General features: G+C 48.1%; 1 protein-coding gene across 4 annotated transcripts in view; it reads left to right on the top strand.

Annotated features, from left to right (window-relative positions):
- Window positions 1–16,959, top strand: part of CHD6 (chromodomain helicase DNA binding protein 6) — a 522,916-nt gene that overhangs the window by 263,418 nt on the left and 242,539 nt on the right. For all 4 annotated transcript variants that reach the window (XM_063960191.1, XM_063960189.1, XM_063960190.1 and 1 more), the window contains one exon: window positions 6,083–6,200. In XM_063960191.1, coding sequence (XP_063816261.1) covers window positions 6,083–6,200 — 118 coding nt within the window. The remainder of the gene's footprint in view (window positions 1–6,082; window positions 6,201–16,959) is intronic.

Genomic DNA, 16,959 nt, shown 5'->3' with positions numbered 1-16,959 from the left:
TTCTTCTTCGAAGAAAAGGCGTCTTAATTATCCCTTACTTGGACGATCTCCTGATAAGGGCATAGTCCAGGGAACAGTTGGAGGTAGGAGTAGCACTATCTCGGATACTGCTACAACAGCACGGGTGGATTCTAAATATTCCAAAATCGCAGCTGATCCCGACGACACGTCTGCTGTGCCTAGGGATGATTCTGGACACAGTCCAGAAAAAGGTGTTTCTCCCGAAAGAGAAAGCCAGGGAGTTATCCGAGCTAGTCAGGAACCTCCTAAAAACAGTGCATCATTGCACAAGGGTCCTGGTAGAAAATGGTGGCTTCCTACGAAGCAATTCCATTCGGCAGATTTCACGCAAGAACTTTTCAGTGGGATCTGCTGGACAAATGGTCCGGATCGCATCTTCAGATGCATCAGCGGATAACCCTATATCCAAGGACAAGGGTGTCTCTCCTGTGGTGGTTATAGAGTGCTCATCTTCTAGAGGGCCGCAGATTCGGCATTCAGGATTGGATGCTGGTGACCACGGAGCCCAGCCCGAGAGGCTGGGGAGCAGTCACACAAGGAAAAAATTTCCAGGGAGTGTGATCAAGTCTGGAGACTTTTCTCCACATAAATATACTGGAGCTAAGGGTAAATTTATAATGCTCTAAGCTTAGCAAGACCTCTGCTTCAAGGTCAGCCGGTATTGATCCAGTGGGAAAAACATCACGGCAGTCGCCCACGTAAACAGACAGGGCGACACAAGAAGCAGGAGGGCAATGGCAAAAACTGCAAGGACTTTTCGCTGGGCGGAAAATCATGTGATAGCACTGTCAGCAGTGTTTCATCCCGGGAATGGAAACTGGGAAGCAGACTTCCTCACCAGGCACGACCTCCACCCGGGAGAGTGGAAACTTCATCGGGAAGTTTTTTCCACATGATTGTAAACCGTTGGGAAATACCAAAGGTGGACATGATGGCGTCCCGTCTGAACAAAAAACGGGACAGGTATTGCGCCAGGTCAAGAGACCCTCAGGCAATAGCTGTGGACGTTCTGGTAACACCGTGGGTGTACCAGTCGGTGTATGTGTTCCCTCCTCTGCTTCTCATACCTAAGGTGCTGAGAATTATAAGACGTAGAGGAGTAAGAACTATACTCATGGCTCCGGATTGGCCAAGAAGGACTTGGTACCCGGAACTTCAAGAGATGTTTACAGAGGTCTTATGGCCTCTGCCGCTAAGAAGGGACTTGCTTCAGCAAGTACCATGTCTGTTCCAAGACTTACCGCAGCTGCGTTTGTTGGCATGGCGGTGGAACGCCGGATCCTAAGGGAAAAAGGCATTCCGGAAGAGGTCATTCCTACCCTGGTCAAAGCCAGAAAGGAGGTGACCGCACAACATTATCACCACATGTGGCGAAAATATGTTGCGTGGTGTGAGGCCAGGAAGGCCCCACAAAGAAATTTCAACTCGGTCGATTCCTGCATTTCCTGCAAACAGGAGTGTCTATGGGCCTCAAATTGGGGTCCATTAAGGTTCAAATTTCGGCCCTGTCAATTTTCTTCCAGAAAGAATTGGCTTCAGTTCCTGAAGTCCAGAACTTTGTCAAGGGAGTATTGCATATACAACCCTCTTTTGTGCCTCCAGTGGCACTGTGGGATCTCAACGTAGTTCTGGGATTCTTCAAATCACATTGGTTTAAAACCAGTCAAATCTGTGGATTTGAAGCATCTCACATGAAAAGTGACCATGTTCTTGGCCCTGGCCTGGACCAGGCGAGTGTCAAATTGGTGGTTTTTTTCTCTCAAAAAAGCCCATATTTGTTTGTCCATTCGGACAGGGCAGAGCTGCGGACTCGTCCCCAGTTCTCTCCCTAAGGTGGTGTCAGTGTTTCACCTGAACCAGCTTATTGTGGTGCCTTGCACCTACTAGGGACTTGGAGGACTCCAAGTTGCTAGATGTTGTCAGGGCCCTGAAAATATAGGTTCCAGGACGGCTGGAGTCAGGAAAACTGCCTTGCTGTTATCCTGTATGCACCCAACAAACTGGGTGCTCTTGCTTTTAAGCAGACTATTGCTAGTTGGATGTGTAATACAATTCAGCTTGCACATTCTGTGGCAGGCCTGCCACAGCCAAAATATGTAAATGCCCATTCCACAAGGAAGGTGGGCTCATCTTGGGCGGCTGCCCGAGGGGTCTCGGCTTTACAACTTTGCCGAGCGGTAATTTAGTCAGGGGCAAACACGTTTGTAAAATCCTACAAATTTGATACCCTGGCTAAGGAGGACCTGGAGTTCTCTCATTCGGTGCTGCAGAGTCATCCGCACTCTCCCGCCCGTTTGGGAGCTTTGGTATAATCCCCATGGTCCTTTCAGGAACCCCAGCATCCACTAGGACGATAGAGAAAATAAGAATTTACTTACCGATAATTCTATTTCTCGGAGTCCGTAGTGGATGCTGGGCGCCCATCCCAAGTGCGGATTATCTGCAATACTTGTACATAGTTACAAAAATTGGGTTATTATTGTTGTGAGCCATCTTTTCAGAGGCTCCGCTGTTATCATACTGTTAACTGGGTTTAGATCACAAGTTGTACGGTGTGATTGGTGTGGCTGGTATGAGTCTTACCCGGGATTCAAAATTCCTCCCTTATTGTGTACGCTCGTCCGGGCACAGTACCTAACTGGCTTGGAGGAGGGTCATAGGGGGAGGAGCCAGTGCACACCACCTGATCGGAAAGCTTTACTTTTGTGCCCTGTCTCCTGCGGAGCCGCTATTCCCCATGGTCCTTTCAGGAACCCCAGCATCCACTACGGACTCCGAGAAATAGAATTATCGGTAAGTAAATTCTTATTTTTACTGCCAGCCAAGTTTTTCTCGACAGGTTTGCCCCGTAGCGCAAGACAAAAGGATTGCACTCCAGGGGGCAATACAATCCCTGGTGAACTCAGCAGTGTTACAACGTCTTAGTAAGACATGGTTGGATAATCAATTTTAAAAAATCCATCCCTCTACCTATCACAGCGTCTTCCGTTTCTAAGGATGATACTGAGCACGTATGCTCATAAAGTCTTCCCATTGGAGGACAAAGCACAGAGTATCCGCCTTATGGTTTAGAAACTACTCAAGCTTAGGACAGTTTCGGTACACTTGTGCATTTGCTTGTTGGGTAAGATGGTTGCGACCTTAAATTGCATCAATGGTCAGGGTCTCATTTAACTCTTCATCAATTGATACATTTAACTCCTTAAACCAGAGTGTCACTCCTTTGGTGGCTTCAGATGAACAGCCTCACAGCTGGCAGGAGATTCGGAATATGGGATTGGGTTGTTCTGACGACAGATGCCAGTCACCAAAGATAGGGTGCAGTGGTACTGGATTTGCAGTTTCAGGGTCGTTGGTTGCTTCAGAAATCTCCATTACCGATAAATGTGTTGGAACTGGGAGTGATCTACAATGCACTACTGGACGGCGCCCATGTTGTCTGCTCAAGGGCGGTAAGTATTCAGTCAGATAACAGGACTGCTGTTGCCTATGTAAACAAACAAGGCGGTACTCGCAGTCGAGCAGCAATGTAGGAAGTTGCATGGATTCTACGGGTATGCAGTCAGCATACTGCTCGTCGGTATCCCGGCTGTCACAATAAAAATAAAAAAAATCATCCGGTGCCCCGGCTGTCACAATAAAAAAATGTCCACGACACCCATAGAGGAAGACTAGAACCTGTGGCAAGCGGTACACTCGTCCCCCTGCTGGCATTCCACTGCTAGGAATGCCTATGTCTGTATACTGACATTTGGCATTTCAAGCAGCGGTATAACATACCGATCCAATTCTACTTGGGCCGAACGCATCAATATCATTCTTTCTGCTGTGTTTATTCCGGGTATGGACAACTGGGAAGCCTACTACCTCAGTTGCCAGGATCTTCATCTGGGAGAATGGGCTCTACACCCAGAAGTTTTCAAACCACTAGTGCGATGGTGGCGATGCCCACATGGCATCCAGACTAAATCATGTACAGAACATGGGATTCACAGGCAGAAGCGATGGACACTCTAATGGTTCCTTGGCCGTATGGCCTCGTCTACCTGTTTCCACCATTTCCACTGCTTCCTCGAGTTCTCAAGAATATCAAGAGAGAATTGACTACGGTGATTCTGATGGCATCAGATTGGATTCGGGGGACTTTGTTTTCCGACTTGTGCTCCTTTCTGGTGGACGATCTGTGGCCACTATAGTACCTCTACGTCGAGATCTGTTACAACAAGGTCCTTTCGTTCACCCCGATTTACCGCAACTGCGTTTAACGCGTTGGCTGTTGATGCCGACAGCATGAGCCATCATGGGATTCCAGATGCTGTTATTCCCACAATGTTGCAGGCTAGAAAACCAGTTACAGCAGCCCATAACCATTGCATATGGCGCTTTTATGTGGCTTGGTGCGAACGTCACCGTTTCCCGACTGGGTCCTTTTGACTGTCCCTGTTTCTACTTGTTCTTCAAGCAGGGTTGGATTCCAGACTCTGTTAGGGATCTCTGAAGGTTCAAATTTCCGCGTTGTCAATTATCTTCCAGTGCTGATTGACGCTTCTTCCGAAAGTTCAGGAATTCATGGATTCGCATGACGATTTGTCAGGCTTATCTTCAAAAGGCTCAATTACCACCGGTGTCCATTTCTATTCACTCCACACGTTCGCGGGCTGCTAGTCGTGTAGCCACCACGACTCGGCTCTGCCGGGCGGCAACTTAGTCTCATATTCATACTTTTTTGTTAAGTTTTACAAGTTTGACACGTCTGCGACTTCTGCTTCTAGTTTTTCCGTCTTGTGTTGCAGGTTCCTCAGCGATCACTCGCCCAGAGGGGAAACTTTGGGACGTCCTCAGTGTCAGCCTATTCCAGTGTCCCCTGAGAAAATGGGATTTTGGTACTTACCGATAAATCCTTTTCTCTGAAGCCATAGGGGACACTGGACGCCCGCCCAGCGCTGTTCACCTGCATCTGTCGTTGTTCGATTTTGAAAGTGTTGATTGTTCATGTGCGTTTTTCTCTCTCCTCATTCGAGTGTTTTCTACTTCTCTTCGTCCCGTCTCCTCTCTGCTAATTATTAACTGAAATAGAGGGGGAGGAGCTTTCACACTTGTTTAAAATTTAAAGTGCCAGGCTCTTTATAGCCACCCGTCTATACCCCAGTGTCGGCATGTTCCAGTGTCACCTGTGGCTTTAGAGAAAATAATTTATCTGTAAGTACCAAAATCCCATTTTAAAAAGCTATAAAAACGACTCTTCTTGTAGGGTTTTCTTGCAGTTTCCTTGATATCAGTCTTCCACAAGGTTGCCAAGCATCTAATGGAACTGATGTTGAAAGTTACAAATTAGAAGGGTTACAATAAACAAAGATTCAAAGGCTTAAGGTGAATACTAATTAACTAGGGTACCAAGAGATCAATGATAACCTTAAGGGGCTGATGTGCTAAGCCTTGAAGAAAGAGTAAATGGACAGAGATAAAGTACCAGCCAATCAGCTCCTAAATGCCACGGTACAGGCTGTGTTTGAAAAATTACTGGTAGGAGCTGATTGGTTGGTGTATTATCAATGCTTAGTACATCTCCCCTTTATGAGCTGCTGGAATTCCTGGTAGGATTTGGTCACTTCCTTTATGTTGCAACAGTCTTCCACATTCTGCACATATTGTGGGATGGCACTTATTGTAGGGTGGCATGTCTGAAGCTATTTCTCATAAGGGTTACAAAATTCAGATGTTCCATCTGGGTATTTTAAGTTTTCCATTTCTTTTCCTAAACATTGTCTTTCTTTTTCATTTTCATTGTGTTAATTGCAAGGTCACATTAAAAGTTAAAAACATCTTGCATTATTTATCTTGATTTCAGGCTTTACATAGCAAACCTTTCAATAACTGGGTATAATATATATATTTTTTTTGTTTTTACAAAGACCCTTCAGAAAGCCTGAAGGAAAAGAAGAATGAAATATGTATGGAACATGAAAATATTCCATTAGTAGATATCAGATTGTTTTTCATTGTTATTTAAGATATTGTAAGTGTTTTAATGGGATTAATTTGTGATGGCTGTCTCTCACAGTTCGTACCTCCACTGTAAGTGGGCAACGCTCCAAGATCTTGAGAAAGATCCAAGGATCCAGCAGAAAATCAAGCGATTTCGCAACAAACAAGCGCAGATGAAGCATATTTTCACTGAGGTTAGCCTACTGTGTGATGCTGTATAAACCATAGGTACACAAACTGGGGGCGGGACTGAATTGGGGTCAGAGAATCTGTTTTTGAAGTCCTATGATTGTCAGATGTGCTCTTACATCCCTACATCTGACCCATCTACTCTCCTTACTATAAAGTAACTCCGCCTCAAATTTTTCTTAAAACGGCAACCTCCAGTTTCGGGGCATGTCTTCTTGTTCTTCTTTTCTGTGTCTTTTTTTTATTTCTCTGACGTCCTAGTGGATGCTGGGGACTCCGTAAGGACCATGGGGAATAGCGGGCTCCGAAGGAGGCTGGGCACTCTAGAAAGATTTCAGACTACCTGGTGTGCACTGGCTCCTCCCACTATGACCCTCCTCCAAGCCTCAGTTAGAATTCGTGCCCGGCCGAGGTTGGATGCACACTAGGGGCTCTCCTGAGCTCTTAGAAAGAATAGACTTAGGTTTTTTATTTTCAGTGAGACCTGCTGGCAACAGGCTCACTGCAGCGAGGGACTAAGGGGAGAAGAAGCGAACTCGCCTGCTTGCAGCCGGATTGGGCTTCTTAGGCTACTGGACACCATTAGCTCCAGAGGGATCGACCGCAGGCCCAGTCCTTGGTGTTCGGTCCCGGAGCCGCGCCGCCGTCCCCCTTACAGAGCCAGAAGCAAGAAGATGGTCCGGAAAATCGGCGGCATGAAGACTCTGTCTTCACCAAGGTAGCGCACAGCACTGCAGCTGTGCGCCATTGCTCCTCTCACACTTCACACTCCGGTCACTGAGGGTGCAGGGCGCTGGGGGGGGGCGCCCTGAGGCAGCAATAATAACACCTTGGCTGGCTAAAATACCTCAATATATAGCCCCAGAGGCTATATATGAGGTAAATACCCCTGCCAGAATTCCATAAAAAGCGGGAGAATAGGCCGCAAAAAAAGGGGCGGAGCCTATCTCCTCAGCACACTGGCGCCATTTTTTCCTCACAGCTCGGCTGGAAGGAAGCTCCCTGGCTCTTCCCTGCAATATACAGTAACAGTAAGAGGGAAAAGAGAGGGGGGGCATTAAATTTGGCAGTATATATACATATATTATATGAAAAGCAGCTATTAGGGACATAACTCAGTTAGTCCCTGTGTATATATATAGCGCTCTGGTGTGTGCTGGCATACTCTCACTCTGTCCCCCCAAAGGGCTTTTTGTGGGTCCTGTCCTCTGTTGAGTATTCCCTGTGTGTGTGGGGTGTGTCGATACGGCTGTGTCGACATGTTTGATGAGGATAATGAGGTGGAGGCGGAGCAGATGCATTTTGAAGGGACGTCACCCCCTGCGGGGCAGACACCCGAGTGGATGAACTTATGGAAAGAAATGAGTGCACGTATAGATTCTTTACATAAGAAATTTGACGACATGCCAAATGTGGGACAGCCGGGATCTCAGCTCGTGCCTGTCCAGGTGCCTCAGGGGTCGTCAGGGGCTCTAAAACGCCCGCTACCTCAGTTTGCAGACCCGGATGTCGACACGGATACTGATAACAGTGGCGACGACGATGAGTCAAACCTAATGCCTGTCAGGGCCATTCACTGCATGATTGAGGCAATGAAAGAGGTGTTAAACATTTCTGATTTACATCCAGGTACCACAAAAAAGGGTATTATGTTTGGGGAGAAAAAACTACCCGTAGTTTTTCCCCCATCAGATGAACTAAATGAAGTGTGTGAAGAAGCGTGGCTTTTCCCTGATAAAAAATTGGTAATTCCTAAGAAGGTACTAATGGCGTTCCCTTTCCCGCCAGAGGATAGGTCACGTTGGGAAACACCACCTAGGGTGGATAAAGCGCTCACACGTTTGTCAAAAAAGGTGGCACTACCCTCTCAGGATACGGCCGCCCTTAAGGAGCCTGCTGATAGAAAGCAGGAGGCAATCCTGAAGTCTGTATACACACACTCAGGCATTATACTTAGACCAGCTATTGCGTCAGCTTGGATGTGCAGTGCTGCCGCTGCGTGGTCAGATAAACTGTCAGAAAATATTGACACACTAGACAGAGACACTATTCTGCTAACGATTGACCATATAAAAGATTCAGTCTTATATATGAGAGATGCACAGAGGGAAATTTGCCGGCTGGCATCTAAAGTAAGTGCATTGTCTATCTCTGCTAGGAGATGCTTATGGACTCGCCAGTGGACGGGAGATGCAGATTCCAAGAGGCACATGGAAGTTTTGCCTTATAAAGGGGAGGAATTATTTGGGGATGGTCTCTCCGACCTAGTTTCCACAGCAACGTCTGGGAAGTCAGCATTTTTACCCCATGTTCCCTCACAGCCTAAGAAGGCGCCATTTTATCAGGTTCAGTCCTTTCGGACCCAGAAAAGCAAGCGTGGAAAAGGAGGGTCTTTTCTGTCTAGAGGCAGAGGTAGGGGAAAAAGGCTGCAACAGACAGCAGGTTCCCAGGAACAAAAGTCCTCCCCCGCTTCCTCTTCCAAGTCCGCCGCATGACGGTGGGGCTCCACAGGTGAAGCCAGGTACGGTGGGGACCCGCCTCAGAAATTTCAGCGATCAGTGGGCTCGCTCACAGGTGGATCCCTGGATCCTTCAAGTAGTATCTCAGGGATACATGCTGGAATTCGAGTCGGCTCCACCCCACCGGTTCCTAAAATCTGCCTTGCCGATTGCTCCCTCAGACAGGGAGGCGGTGCTAGCGGCAATTCACAAGCTGTATTCCCAGCAGGTGATAATCAAGGTACCCCTACTTCAACAAGGCCGGGGTTACTATTCCACACTATTTGTGGTACCGAAGCCGGACGGTTCGGTGAGACCCATTTTAAATTTGAAGTCCTTGAACATGTACATAAAAAAATTCAAGTTCAAGATGGAATCGCTCAGGGCGGTTATTGCAAGCCTGGACGAGGGGGATTACATGGTTTCCCTGGACAACAAGGATGCTTACCTGCATGTCCCCATTTACCATCCTCACCAGGAGTACCTCAGATTTGTGGTACAGGATTGCCATTACCAATTCCAGATGCTGCCGTTTGGACTCTCCACGGCACCAAGGGTATTTACCAAGGTTATGGCGGAAATGATGATACTCCTTCGAAGAAAGGGAGTTTTAATTATCCCGTACTTGGACGATCTCCTAATAAAGGCACGGTCCAAAGAACAGTTGTTGGTAGGAGTAACACTATCTCAGGAAGTGCTGAACCAGCACGGCTGGATTCTGAATATCCCAAAGTCACAGCTGGTCCCGACGACACGTCTACTGTTCCTGGGGATGATTCTGGACACAGTCCAGAAAAAAGTGTTTCTCCCGGAGGAGAAAGCCAGGGAGTTGTCTTCTCTAGTCAGAGACCTCCTAAAACCAAAACAGGTATCGGTGCATCACTGCACGCGGGTCCTGGGAAAGATGGTAGCTTCTTACGAAGCAATTCCATTCGGCAGGTTCCATGCCAGAATCTTTCAGTGGGACCTGTTGGACAAGTGGTCCGGATCGCATCTTCAGATGCATCGCTTGATAACCCTGTCTGCAAGAACCAGGGTCTCTCTTCTGTGGTGGCTGCAGAGTGCTCATCTTCTGGAGGGTCGCAGATTCGGCATTCAGGACTGGGTCCTGGTGACCACGGATGCCAGCCTGCGAGGCTGGGGGGCAGTCACAAAGGGAAGAAACTTCCAAGGACTATGGACAAGTCAGGAGACTTCCCTTCACATAAATATTCTGGAACTAAGGGCCATCTACAATGCCCTAAGTCAAGCAAAATCCCTGCTCCTACACCAGCCGGTGCTGATCCAGTCAGACAACATCACGGCAGTCGCCCATGTGAATCGACAGGGCGGCACAAGAAGCAGGATGGCAATGACAGAAGCCACAAGAATTCTCCGATGGGCGGAAAATCATGTACTAGCACTGTCAGCAGTGTTCATTCCGGGAGTGGACAACTGGGAAGCAGACTTCCTCAGCAGACACGACCTCCACCCGGGAGAGTGGGGACTTCATCCAGAAGTCTTCCAAATGATTGTACATCAGTGGGGTCGTCCACAGGTGGACATGATGGCGTCCCGCCTAAACAAAAAACTAGAGAGACCCTCAAGCGATAGCTGTGGACGCTCTGGTGACACCGTGGGTGTACCAGTCAGTTTGTGTTCCCTCCGCTGCCTCTCATACCAAAGGTATTGAGAATAATAAGAAAGCGAGGAGTAAACACAATTCTCGTGGTTCCGGATTGGCCAAGAAGAACATGGTACCCGGAACTTCAAGAGATGGTCTCAGAGGACCCGTGGCCTCTGCCGCTAAGACAAGACCTGCTACAGCAGGGGCCCTGTCTGTTCCAAGACTTACCGCGGCTGCGTTTGACGGCATGGCGGTTGAACGCCGGATCCTGAAAGAAAAGGGCATTCCGGAGGAAGTCATTCCTACGCTTATTAAAGCCAGGAAAGAGGTTACAGCAAATCATTATCACCGCATATGGCGGAAATATGTTGCATGGTGTGAGGCCGAAAAGGCCCCAACTGAGGAATTTCAACTAGGTCGATTTTTGCATATCCTGCACGCAGGAGTGAATATGGGCCTAAAACTGGGTTCCATTAAGGTACAGATCTCGGCTCTATCGATTTTCTTTCAGAAAGAACTAGCTTCAGTACCTGAAGTTCAGACATTTGTAAAGGGAGTGCTGCATATTCAGCCCCCATATGTGCCTCCTGTGGCACCTTGGGATCTCAACGTGGTGTTGAGTTTCTTAAAATCACATTGGTTTGAACCACTAAAAACCGTGGATCTGAAATATCTCACGTGGAAGGTGGTCATGTTATTGGCCTTGGCTTCTGCCAGGCGAGTATCAGAATTGGCGGCTTTGTCTTATAAAAGCCCTTATCTGATTTTCCATATGGATAGGGCAGAATTGAGGACTCGTCCCCAGTTTCTCCCTAAGGTGGTGTCAGCGTTTCATTTGAACCAGCCTATTGTGGTGCCTGCGGCCACTAGGGACTTGGAGGACTCCAAGTTGTTAGACGTGGTCAGGGCCCTGAAAATATATGTTTCTAGGACGGCTGGAGTCAGAAAATCTGACTCGCTGTTTATCCTATATGCACCCAACAAGCTGGGTGCTCCTGCTTCTAAGCAGATTATTGCTCGTTGGATTTGTAGTACAATTCAACTTGCACATTCTGTGGCAGGCCTGCCACAGCCAAAATCTGTCAATGCCCATTCCACAAGGAAGGTGGGCTCATCTTGGGCGGCTGCCCGAGGGGTCTCGGCTTTACAACTTTGCCGAGCTGCTACTTGGTCAGGGGCAAACACGTTTGCAAAATTCTATAAATTTGATACCCTGGCTGAGGAGGACCTGGAGTTCTCTCATTCGGTGTTGCAGAGTCATCCGCACTCTCCCGCCCGTTTGGGAGCTTTGGTATAATCCCCATGGTCCTTACGGAGTCCCCAGCATCCACTAGGACGTCAGAGAAAATAAGAATTTACTCACCGGTAATTCTATTTCTCGTAGTCCGTAGTGGATGCTGGGCGCCCATCCCAAGTGCGGTTTATCTGCAATACTTGTACATAGTTATTGTTAACTAAATCGGGTTATTGTTGAGCCATCTGTTGAGAGGCTCAGTTGTTTCATACTGTTAACTGGGTTTCATATCACGAGTTGTACGGTGTGATTGGTGTGGCTGGTATGAGTCTTACCCGGGATTCAAAATCCTTCCTTATTGTGTACGCTCGTCCGGGCACGGTATCCTAACTGAGGCTTGGAGGAGGGTCATAGTGGGAGGAGCCAGTGCACACCAGGTAGTCTGAAATCTTTCTAGAGTGCCCAGCCTCCTTCGGAGCCCGCTATTCCCCATGGTCCTTACGGAGTCCCCAGCATCCACTACGGACTACGAGAAATAGAATTACCGGTGAGTAAATTCTTATTTTTTTTATTGTCTTTCTTGAGGTTAGAAAAGATTGAAAACCATGAAGCATAAAAGAGGCTGTGAGGAAGGTGACCATATCAACTGTAAAAAAGTTGTGCAGAGTATTAGTAATTCTGATACATTGTTCAATATTCCAAGCAGTAGACAGAAAAAAAAAAAAAAAATAGGAATGTGCTAATTGTATGATAATTTTTCTTTTTACTACTTAATTGGCTTTATCTAAAGGGGATGGTCAAAAAGAGTTTTTGTTTTTTTAATTTCTACTCACCATTAAAAAATCTGCTCAACTGAGGCAGTCTGCTGGGCAGAGTAGAATGCATCCAGATAGGGTTAATCACTGGTTCGCCCAAAACTTAATAGTAGAAGTAATCCAGTGAGCCACGGATTGCTTGGATGCAGGCCAGTCCTGCTTATGATTGTCATAGAGAACCGAAAGACTGACTTCTGAACTGCTGCAGTCCGGGCTACAGGAATCCATACAACATCCAAGAAGGATGTGCTATCCAAATCAGAAGTATGAAAGTGCGTAAAATAGTCTCTTGATTCAGATGGAAGAGAAAAGCCACCTTAGGTTGGAAAGACAGCAGAGTAAGGAGCACTACCTGGTCAGAGTGAAAAATCAGTAGAGGGGAGCTGACCAATGGCGCTGCCACTTCCGGGACCCACCTTAAGTGGAATAGATTGACTAACCCTATTCTGTATTTTGCATGTGTGAAAAAAAGCGAACATGAGTCAGGGACTGACCTTGTATCTTCTTAATTCCTTTGATATATTAGAAATATTTCATTATTTCTCTAACGTCCTAAGTGGATGCTGGGGACTCCGTAAGGACCATGGGGAATAGCGGCTCCGCAGGAGACTGGGCACATCTAAAGAAAGCTTTAGGACTATCTGGTGTGCACTGGCTCCTCCCCCTATGACCCTCCTCCAAGCCTCAGTTAGATCTCTGTGCCCGAACGAGAAGGATGCACACTAGGGGCTCTCCTGAGCTTCTTAGTGAAAGTTTTAGTTTTGTTTTTTTATTTTCAGTGAGACCTGCTGGCAACAGGCTCACTGCATCGAGGGACTAAGGGGAGAAGAAGCGAACTCACCTGCGTGCAGAGTGGATTGGGCTTCTTAGGCTACTGGACATTAGCTCCAGAGGGACGATCACAGGCCCAGCCATGGATGGGTCCCAGAGCCGCGCCGCCGGCCCCCTTACAGAGCCAGAAGACAGAAGAGGTCCGGAAAATCGGCGGCAGAAGACATCCTGTCTTCACCAAGGTAGCACACAGCACTGCAGCTGTGCGCCATTGCTCCTCAGCACACTTCACACTTCGGTCACTGAGGGTGCAGGGCGCTAGGGGGGGCGCGCCCTGAGCAGCAATAAAAACACCTTGGCTGGCGAAAATACATCACATATAGCCCCCAGGGCTATATGGATGAATTTTAACCCCTGCCAGAATCCATAAAAAAGCAGGAGAAAAGTCCGCGGAAAAGGGGCGGAGCCTATCTCCTCAGCACACTGGCGCCATTTTCCCTCACAGCTCAGTTGGAGGGAAGCTCCCCTGGCTCTCCCCTGCAGTCACTACACTACAGAAAGGGTTAAAAAAAGAGAGGGGGGCACTAATTAGGCGCAGTATTAACAATACAGCAGCTATAAGGGGGAAAACACTTATATAAGGTTATCCCTGTATATATATATATAGCGCTTTGGTGTGTGCTGGCAAACTCTCCCTCTGTCTCCCCAAAGGGCTAGTGGGGTCCTGTCCTCTATCAGAGCATTCCCTGTGTGTGTGCTGTATGTCGGTACGTTTGTGTCGACATGTATGAGGAGAAAAATTATGTGGAGACGGAGCAGATTGCCTGTAATAGTGATGTCACCCCCTAGGGGGTCGACACCTGAGTGGATGAACTGTTGGAAGGAATTACGTGACAGTGTCAGCTCTGTATAAAAGACAGTGGTTGACATGAGACAGCCGGCTACTCAGCTTGTGCCTGTCCAGACGTCTCATAGGCCGTCAGGGGCTCTAAAGCGCCCGTTACCTCAGATGGCAGATATAGACGCCGACACGGATACTGACTCCAGTGTCGACGGTGAAGAGACAAATGTGACTTCCAGTAGGGCCACACGTTACATGATTGAGGCAATGAAAAATGTTTTACTCATTTCTGATAATACGAGTACCACCAAAAAGGGGTATTATGTTCGGTGAGGAAAAACTACCTGTAGTTTTCCTGAATCTGAGAAATTAAATGAGGTGTGTGATGATGCGTGGTTTTCCCCCGATAACAACTGATAATTTCTAAAATGTTATTGGCATTATATCCTTTCCCGCCAGAGGTTAGGGTGCGTTGGGAAACACCCCCTAGGGTGGATAAAGCGCTCACACGCTTGTAAGGGCTCTACCCTCTCCTGAGATGGCCGCCCTTAAGGATCCTGCTGATAGAAAGCAGGAGGGTATCTTAAAATGTATTTACACACATACTGGTGTTATACTGCGACCAGCAATCGCCTCAGCCTGGATGTGCAGTGCTGGGTTGGCGTGGTCGGATTCCCTGACTGAAAATATTGATACCCTAGATAGGGACAGTATATTTTTGCCTATAGAGCATTTAAAAGATGCATTTCTATATATGCGTGATGCACAGCGGAATATTTGCCGACTGGCATCAAGTCTAAGTGCGTTGTCCATTTCTACCAGTAGAGGGTTATGGACACGTCAGTGGTCAGGTGATGCGTATTCCAAACGGCATTTGGAAGTATTGCCTTAATAAGGGGAGGAGTTATTTGGGGTCGGTCTTTCAGACCTGGTGGCCACGGCAACAGCTGGGAAATCCACGTTTGTACCCCAGGTCGCCTCTCAACATGAGAAGACGCCGTATTATCAGGCGCAGTCTTTTCGTGGACAAGCGGGCAAAATGTTCCTCATTTCTGCCCCGTGACAGAGGGAGAGGAAAAAGGCTGCAGAAATCAGCCAGTTCCCAGGAACAGAAACCCTCTCCCGCCTCTGCCAAGCCCTCAGTATGACGCTGGGGCTTTACAAGCAGAATCAGGCACGGTGGGGGGCCCGTCTCAATGAATTTCAGCGCGCAGTGGGCTCACTCGCAAGTAGACCCCTGGATCCTTCAGGTGATATCTCAGGGGTACAAATTAGAATTCGAGACGTCTCTTTCCTAAAGTCGGCTTTACCGATGTCTCCTTCTGACAGGGAGACAGTTTTGGAAGCCATTCACAAGCTGTATTCCCAGCAGGTGATAATCAAGGTACCCCTCCTGCAACAGGGAACGGGGTATTATTCCACACTGTTGTGGTACCGAAGCCGGACGGCTCGGTGAGACCGATTCTAAATCTAAAATCTTTGAACACTTACATACAGAGGTTCAAATTCAAGATTGAGTCACTCAGAGCAGTGATTGCGAACCTGGAAGAAGGGGACTACATGATGTCTCGGGACATCAAGGATGCTTACCTTCATGTCAAAATTTACCCTTCTCACCAAGGGTACCTCAGGTTTATGGTACAGAACTGTCACTATCAGTTCAGACGCTGCCGTATGGATGGTCCACGGCACCCCGGGTCTTTACCAAGGTAATGGCCGAAATGATGATATTCCTTCGAAGGAAGGGAATTTTAGTTATCCCTTACTTGGACGATTCCCTGATAAGGGTAAGATCCAGGGAACAGTTGGAGGTCGGTGTAGCACTATCTCAGGTAGTGTTGCGGTAGCACGATTGGATTCTCAATATTCCAAAATCGCAGCTGGTTCCGACGACTTGTCTTCTGTTCCTAGGGATGATCCTGGACACAGTCCAGAAAAAGGTGTTTCTCCCGGAGGGGAAAGACAGGGAGTTATCCGAGCTAGTCAGGAACCTCCTAAAACCGAGCCAAGTCTCAGTGCATCAATGCACAAGGGTTCTGGGTAAAATGGTGGCTTCCTACGAAGCAATCCCATTCGGCAGATTCCACGCAAGAACTTTCCAGTGGGACCTGCTGGACAAATGGTCCGGGTCGCATCTTCAGATGCATCAGCGGATAACCCTGTCACCAAGGACAAGGGTGTCCCTCCTGTGGTGGTTGCAGAGTGCTCATCTTCTAGAGGGCCGCAAATTCGGCATTCAGGACTGGGTCCTGGTGACCACGGATGCCAGCCTGCGAGGCTGGGGAGCAGTCACACAGGGAAGGAATATCCAGGGCTTATGGTCAAGCCTGGAGACATCACTTCACATAAATATCCTGAAGCTAAGGGCCATTTACAATTCTCTAAGCTTAGCAAGACCTCTGCTTCAAGGTCAGCCGGTGTTGATCCAGTCGGACAACATCACGGCAGTCACCCACGTAAACAGACAGGGTGGCACAAGAAGCAGGAGGGCAATGGCAGAAGCTGCAAGGATTCTTCGCTGGGCGGAAAATCATGTGATAGCACTGTCAGCAGTATTCATTCCGGGAGTGGACAACTGGGAAGCAGACTTCCTCAGCACGACCTCCACCCGGGAGAGTGGGGACTTCACCCAGAAGTCTTCCACATGATTATAAACCGTTGGGAAAAACTCGACAGGTATTGCGCCAGGTCAAGGGACCCTCAGGCAATAGCTGTAGACGCTCTGGTAACACCGTGGGTGTACCAGTCAGTGTATGTGTTCCCTCCTCTGCCTCTCATACCCAAGGTACTGAGATTGATAAGATGGAGAGGAGTAAGCACTATATTCGTGGCTCCGGATTGGCCAAGAAGGACTTGGTAACCGGAACTTCAAGAGATGCTCACGGAGGATCCTTGGCCTCTACCTCTAAGAAGGGACCTGCTCCAACAAGGACCCTGTCTGTTCCAAGACTTACCGCGGCTGCGTTTGACGGCATGGCGGTTGAACGCCGGATCCTGAA

Source organism: Pseudophryne corroboree, chromosome 3 (assembly GCF_028390025.1).
Source record: "Pseudophryne corroboree isolate aPseCor3 chromosome 3, aPseCor3.hap2, whole genome shotgun sequence".
NCBI lineage: Eukaryota > Metazoa > Chordata > Amphibia > Anura > Myobatrachidae > Pseudophryne > Pseudophryne corroboree.
This window is presented reverse-complemented; position numbering and strand designations above follow the sequence as displayed.